A 6,460-nucleotide genomic window follows, 5' to 3' on the forward strand; every position below is an offset into this window, starting at 1 on the left:
CTCTCCCACCCTCCCATGGGCCAGAGAGGGATCAGTGCTCAGCCTGGTCAAGGGGAGTTGGGGAGCAGCCTCTCCACTTTGAGGTTCAGCTTGGGGCGGGGCAAGGTAGGATGAGGGGGCTCTGTGACTTCTGGGTTGACCTAGGCATGGTTGGAGTCCCAAGGGCCCTCGAGTGCACACACCTGGGGCCTCCGCCCACCCCCGGAGTGGAGAGTGGGGGAAAGCCCTGGTGCCTACAGCCTAAAAGGGAGCCCGGGGGAGGCCTGACTATGGCCAGAGCAGAGCAAATGGGACCACTACAGCTTCCCCACACAGACCCCAAGTCAAGAATCTGGGTGCAAAAGGTTTATTTTGGAGGTGATCCCAGAAAGCACACTAAGGGGCGGGGATGGGAGGGAGACCAGTTAGGGTCAGGTTCCTGCTGTGGGCAGCTGGAGGGCACCCTCCAGAGACGGTGCAGAGGCTGCTTCCGGATCACCCCACCGAGGCACAGAGAAACTGAGGCCTGCATCCACCAGCTCCTGTTCCCTGTTGACCGAGGGCCGCTTCCGGGGCTGTGAGTCCCATCCCTGCTGGCCTGCCGGTGTGCTGGGCTGGACACAGGACCGCCGGCGTGTGGGGGGCTCTGGAGCAGTTCCTTCCAGGGTGGGCAGGGGGCTCGGGGCGGGGCACTGCTGGCATCTATGCTTTGAAGCCCACGCCTCAGAACCGCCGCCCAGGTCGGACCGGTACCCCCCGCCCGGCCCCAAGACCCAGCAGCTCTGATGAGTGACTGTCAGGTGACACAGAGTCAGAGGCCCTGGCCAGGGGCTCCCCATCCAGAGAGGCCCCAGAGGAAAGAGTGAGGTGACCTGTGAGGTGGACCGGGCAGGGGGCAGGCCTCAGCTCAGGACACCACCCCCCTCTGCAGGAACTGGGCCAGGTGCCTGTGCCGAAGGACGCGGGGCATCTCCGGAGGGAACCGGGACTCGGGGCGGGCAGCCAGGGCTTCCCGGAGTGCTCGGAAGGTCCCCGGCTCCACCAGGTGGACTCTGGCAGGGCCCACGCTGCCCCGGAACCGCAGGGACTTGTAGCGGGGAGAGACTTCCTGGAGGCAGCGGTCAAGCTGGAACAGAACGGCCTGCGTGAGGCTGGCACGGGGCTGCGGGGTGTGGGGTGAGGGGTGCAAGGCTGTGCCCAGGGTCAGTGTGGAGTTTCACGTGTACCCGTGTGTGGGACTCATCCCTCCCTTCCCAGAGCCCCGGGGAAGGTCTCCTCCCGACCCCCTCTCCCCAAGGCACCCGGGGACACACTTGGATCCTGTCCCTCTTTACCTTGTCTCGGTTTTGCTCTGACAGGTTTCTCAGCCCCCTCAGAGCCACAAACACCTCATAGTGGGGAGCAGAGCCCTCGGAGGAATCTGCAGAGCAAACCCCATGCACGTGAGCGGGGGCAGGGGAGGCTGCCAGTGCCCTCTGCCCCCATCAGTTCTGTTCCTCGCTGAGGTTCATGGGAAAGGAGTTTCTTCGTGGGGAGCGGGTAAATGGAGAGGACCCCAGAGCCTGGCAACAGGACGGGACAGGAAGTGCCGACTGCAGCAGCAGGGATGGGGGTTAGACGTGGGGAGCAGCAAAGGAGGCTGGGTGTTATCTCCTCCCTAGAGGTCTCCCAGCAGAATGGGAGCCCACCACCCAAGACCAGGAGACAGGAGGCCATGAAGGAGCTTACCCAGAATGCTGCTCTCTATACAGCTGTGGTCCAGCAGCTTGGCCCCTGGCCACTGCCCCACCGCCCGGCTCAGGGCCTCAGAGAATGTGTCCTCTTCAATGTCTTCTCCCCGCACATTCAGGGCCTGGCCCAGCCTGGGGAGGAGTCGGGAGAGAGGCAGAGGAGCCCAGGGCACAGCAACAGTCCCTCAGCCCCTTGGGGGTCACCTACCTGCGGATGAACCTGACTACTGGACACTGGTTGTAGGCACCCACCACCCGGACCACATCACCCTGGCGGCACCTGATGGGGCAGAGTGGGGGTGAGGCCAGGCCCATGGGCCCGTCCTGACCCTGGGCCTCAACAAGCAGGTAGGAGACTGAGGTGGGCAGGCCGAGGGAGGGAGGGGGTGATCACCTGGTGAGGCCGGCACGGTCGGTCAGCACCAGCTCATACTCCTCGCCCTGCTGGGCCTCGGCCAGCAGAAGGGTGGGGGCAGCCTCTTCCTGGGCTCCCTTCGTGACTTGGAGCAGTTCGATGAAGGGAGCTCCAGGGGGCAGCAGGTAGCACCCGCGGGGCTGCTCTGGCCACAGGCTCAGGCCCACCACGCCTGTGGGGAGCAAGTGGCCTCTATCTAGTGGTGCCGTTGCTTCCTGCCAGGCACTGGCCCCTCAACCCTGGCGGCACCTGATGGGGCTGAGTGGGGGTGAGGCCAGGCCCATGGGCTCTAGACACCAAGCCTCTGAGCATCTGATCCCCCTGCTGCCCTTCCACCCCATCCTTCCTTGCTCCCCCAGGCCCAGCCCATTGCCTCCAAGGCCCTAACTGGGAAGAGACAGTGGTTCCGAGAACTGGGGGTGAGTGCGGCGCTGTGTGAATTTGTGCAGGTGGTGTGCAACCTCTAAGAACCTCAGCTTCTTCATCCGTGAAATGGAGCTGCTGAGTTGGGATGTGCAGGGTGTTGGGGAGGATTAGCTGATGTAGGGCTCGACCCCTGACCCCTGACCCTTGACCTAGCTCACTACTTCACGAAGACTCTTGCTGACCTCCAGCGGCAGCATAAGCAGGCGAGAAAAAGGCTAGGCCTTGGCACCACAAGGCCCCCAGGGCAGCCACCGCCTCGGCTTGACCTCCTGCGTCCAGAGTCACCACCACCTGAAGCTTCGGCCAGAGCCGGAGGGCCAGTCCTCGGGGCCCCTGCTCCAGGGTCTCCCGCAGTTCAGCTGCCCGCCTGGGGAGGGGCACTCCTGGGTTCCCAGCAGCTATTGCCTCAGCCAGCTCTTCACCATCAGCCTCCAAGCCCAAGAAAATATCCAGGAGTTCGGCTGCTGTCCCGGCTTCCAGAACCCGCAGCCCTGGGTGCCTCAGTGCCTCAAGCAGCAGGGACCTGGAGTCCTGGGCCCCAGGGGGGCCAACCTGGTCCAGAACTTGGCAGGGCCAGGGGAGGGGGCAGGGCCAGGGGGAGGTGGGAGTCACACGAGCAGTGCCTCCAGGAGCCAGCACTTCTGGGTAGGCCTTGCTTAGGGCCTCCAGACTCAGCAGGGTGGCCTGGAGAGAGACGAAGAGAGGATGGTCCTGAGCCCGTAGTTTGGGGCTTCTTTGTCCTCCCTGATGGGTGGGTTTAGCTACAAGTAGGGGTCTCTGGTAGGGCTGGGCTCCCGCCTTCTCAGTTTACCTGCAGAGAGGCCTCCCCATGGTACCGGGTTGCGGTGGGGGGCAAGAGCTGCTCCTGCCTTTCTTCCTCCTGGGCCTGGCTGGTCTCGGTCAGAGGGAGGTGACTCCTGAAGGTGCTCGTGTCTGTGGCACCAAAGACACCACACGCTCCTCAGGATGCCAGTTTCCCAAGAATCTCAGGCCAGACTGCTGAGACCCTTAGGGAAAGAACCCAGAATAAACTGGGAGGTGGGGGCTGTCAGGGCCCAGGATGGGGGACCCCATCTGGGACAACCTGAACCTCGGGTCTCTGGGTAGAGGGGAGCAGGAGCTGGAATCTCACTGTCCTGAGGGGTTTCTTTCCCTTCGGGCCACCTCCCTAGGCCCTGGAAACACACCTGTGCTCCCTGCGAGGGGACAGCGGGAACCCTGGGCTCCCTGAAGACACCACCTCAGGGCCTGCTGCTGCCTCTGGCCTGCGTGCACAGTGCTCTGCTCCAGTCTCCGCTGCTGCCAGGCAGCCGCCCAGCCCAGCGCCCCCCAGGCCAGCCGGTGCTGGAGGCTGGCAAGCCAGGACAGCCCGGCATCCCGGGGCGGCCGGCGCCTGAGCAGGGGCAGTGGCGGCAGCAGCAGCAGCAGCAGCAGCAGGGACAGCAGCAGCAGCAGGAGGAGGGACAGCAGCGGCAGCAGCATCTCTGGCAGCTCCTGGGAGGAGGAAGGGACCTGGTGCTGGTACTAGGGGGAGGAGATCACCCCTTCTCCCCGGCCCCCGCCTCCTGCACACAGGGCAACCAAGGGCAAAGGAAGTTTGGGAAGAAGCCAGGATCCCGGGCTTTGGAGTCCACTGACCTGGGCTGGGATGCTGGCTCTGGCCCTCGCAGCCGTCTGGCCGGGGGGGATCAGCTAGCTGCTCCGCGCCCGGGCCCCCGCTCTGTGGAATGGGGATGGTGACACCCTCCCAGGGCCCAGCGGGGCCTGGGCACCGGCCCTGGCGCACAGCCGCGGGGAACTAATGACATGTCCTGTCCACGGCCTCCCAGGACCCGCCCCGGCCCGGCTCCGTGGGCTTCCTGAGCCCCGAGCAGGGGCTCCCTGCCCTGCGTGACCCAGGAGACGCCCCCAGGGTCTTCTCTCCCCAGAGACTCCCTCACAGGCCGCCCAGGGCCCTGGCGCGCGGGTCTCAGCACACGGCCGGCCGGGAAGAGGAGCCAGGGCTGGGCAGGGCTGGGCAGGGCCGAGCGCAGACGGGAAGTCGGGTCACGGGGCCGGCGGGGCTGGGGGGGGCTCTTAAAGGGGCAGGGCCTCGGGCTGCCGTGCCCGCCGGCCAGAGCGCTGTGGGCTCGAGCCCCTGCAGGTGAAGGACGATGTTCCCACTTTTCCACATCCTTGGCAATCCTTGTTATTCTCTGAGCCGCTGATGATCGCCATCCTAGAGGGGTGTCAAGTGTCTTGAGTCAGTGAAGACGCACATGTGCACTTTTCTGATGACTAATGATGCTGAGCATCTTTCCATGTGTTCATGAGTCACCGGTATACAGAATTTGGAGAAATGTCTTTTCATGTCTCTTCCCATTTTTAAACCGGGTCATTTGTCTTGTTTTTATTAGGTTGGAAGAGGTCTTTGTATATTTGACATACAAGTCCCCAATCAGGTAACCGGATCTGCAAATATTTCCTCCCATTCTGTGAGTTGTCTTTTTTTCATTCTCTCAGCAGGGTCCCATGAAGCACTTTTTTTTTTTTTTTTTAAGATTTATTTATTTATTTATACATGCACTGGGTACAGTCAGAAGCGCGGGAGGGTGAGAGAATTCACCAGAGCCAGAAGGGGGAACTGAACAGGCAGATGGACGAAGTACACTGCTGAGGGGAGCAGCGGGTGGCAGGAGAGGTCTGTGTGCCATGTGGGACCCTCGCCAGTGGCCGGGGATCGAACCGGTGCTGCAGGGGCTGCGGATAGCTTTGCAGCCCAGCGCTTAACCGCTGCACCACCGGGGAGGCCCTTGAAGCACATTTTTAATTTTGAAGTTCAATTATTTATTCTTTTCCTTTTGTTGCTTGTGCTTATGGTGTCATATTGAAGATTTCATCACCAAACTTCAGGTCATGAAGATTTATTTCTATATTTTCCTCTAGGAGTTTTATAATCTTAGCTAGGTCTTTGATCTAACTTTATTTTTATTTTGTAAAGAATACTTTTTTTTTTTTTGGTATCCACTTCAGAGGTATTAAGTACATTTACATTGTTGTTGTTTACCACATCACCACTATCCATCTCCAAACCTTTTTCATCTTTCCAAACTGAAACTGTATCCTCTGTATAAAAATAACTCCCCATCCCTCCCTGCCCCCCAGCCGCTGGCGACTACCCTTCTACCTTCTGTCTGGATACACTTGAATACTCATTACCTCATAGAGGGGGAGCATACAATATGTGTCCTTTTGTGTCTCTCTTATTTCCCTTAGCATAATTTCTTCAAGATTCACCCACATTGAATAGCATGTGTCAGAATTTTTCCTTTCTGTGGCTGAATAATATTCCATTGTATGCTACACATTTTGTTTATCTGTTCATCTAATCATGGATATTTCTGTTGTTTTCACCTTTTGGCCATTGTGAATAATGCTGCTGTGATTCCTAATGAGACACAGGGCAAGCTAGGAATTATGCAGTTTTAGGGACAGTGCAGGAGGGGACCTCTGAAGAAATTTAGGGAGGCTTCAGAGATAAGGACAACCAAGGGAATGTAATCAATTCCACTGGGAAAAACAAACATCTCAGGACCAAGGACAACATTGTTAATGCTGGTCCTGGTTTCCTTCAGGTGGTAAAGGGAGGCAGAGATTGGAGAAATGGAGAGTGGTTTAATTTATGGACAACTTAGAAGGGCAGCTGTTTAACTTCAATGCAGGGATGCCCATCCAGAGGACTGGGCCATAAATTTAAAGATGCAACAAATGGGGAAAGAGAAAGCTGTTAGATAAGGAATGTGAAGATCCCCCACTCAGTAGCAAATTAAGTGAGACAGCCGAGAACCAACCAATCACAAACAGACTGGTGGAGCTTTAGAATAATGAGGGAAAAAAGGTCTATATTCCCTGAGACACGACTCCACTTTGG

General features: G+C 59.2%; 1 protein-coding gene across 1 annotated transcript; it reads right to left on the bottom strand.

The window, feature by feature from the left end:
• Positions 1–295: 295 nt before the first annotated feature.
• Positions 296–4,222, bottom strand: GHDC (GH3 domain containing). The gene is made up of 9 exons (XM_037494106.2): positions 4,189–4,222; positions 3,738–4,044; positions 3,362–3,483; positions 2,733–3,234; positions 2,104–2,296; positions 1,918–1,989; positions 1,708–1,841; positions 1,314–1,399; positions 296–1,105 (listed from the first exon to the last, which is right to left on the bottom strand). Exons 2-9 carry the CDS (start codon positions 4,030–4,032, stop codon positions 887–889), a joined length of 1,623 nt encoding a protein of 540 aa, XP_037350003.2. The 5' UTR covers positions 4,033–4,044; positions 4,189–4,222; the 3' UTR covers positions 296–886.
• Positions 4,223–6,460: the final 2,238 nt, after the last annotated feature.

Source organism: Talpa occidentalis, unplaced genomic scaffold (genome assembly GCF_014898055.3).
Source record: "Talpa occidentalis isolate TD23 unplaced genomic scaffold, MPIMG_talOcc4v2.1 talOcc4.7, whole genome shotgun sequence".
Lineage (NCBI taxonomy): Eukaryota > Metazoa > Chordata > Mammalia > Eulipotyphla > Talpidae > Talpa > Talpa occidentalis.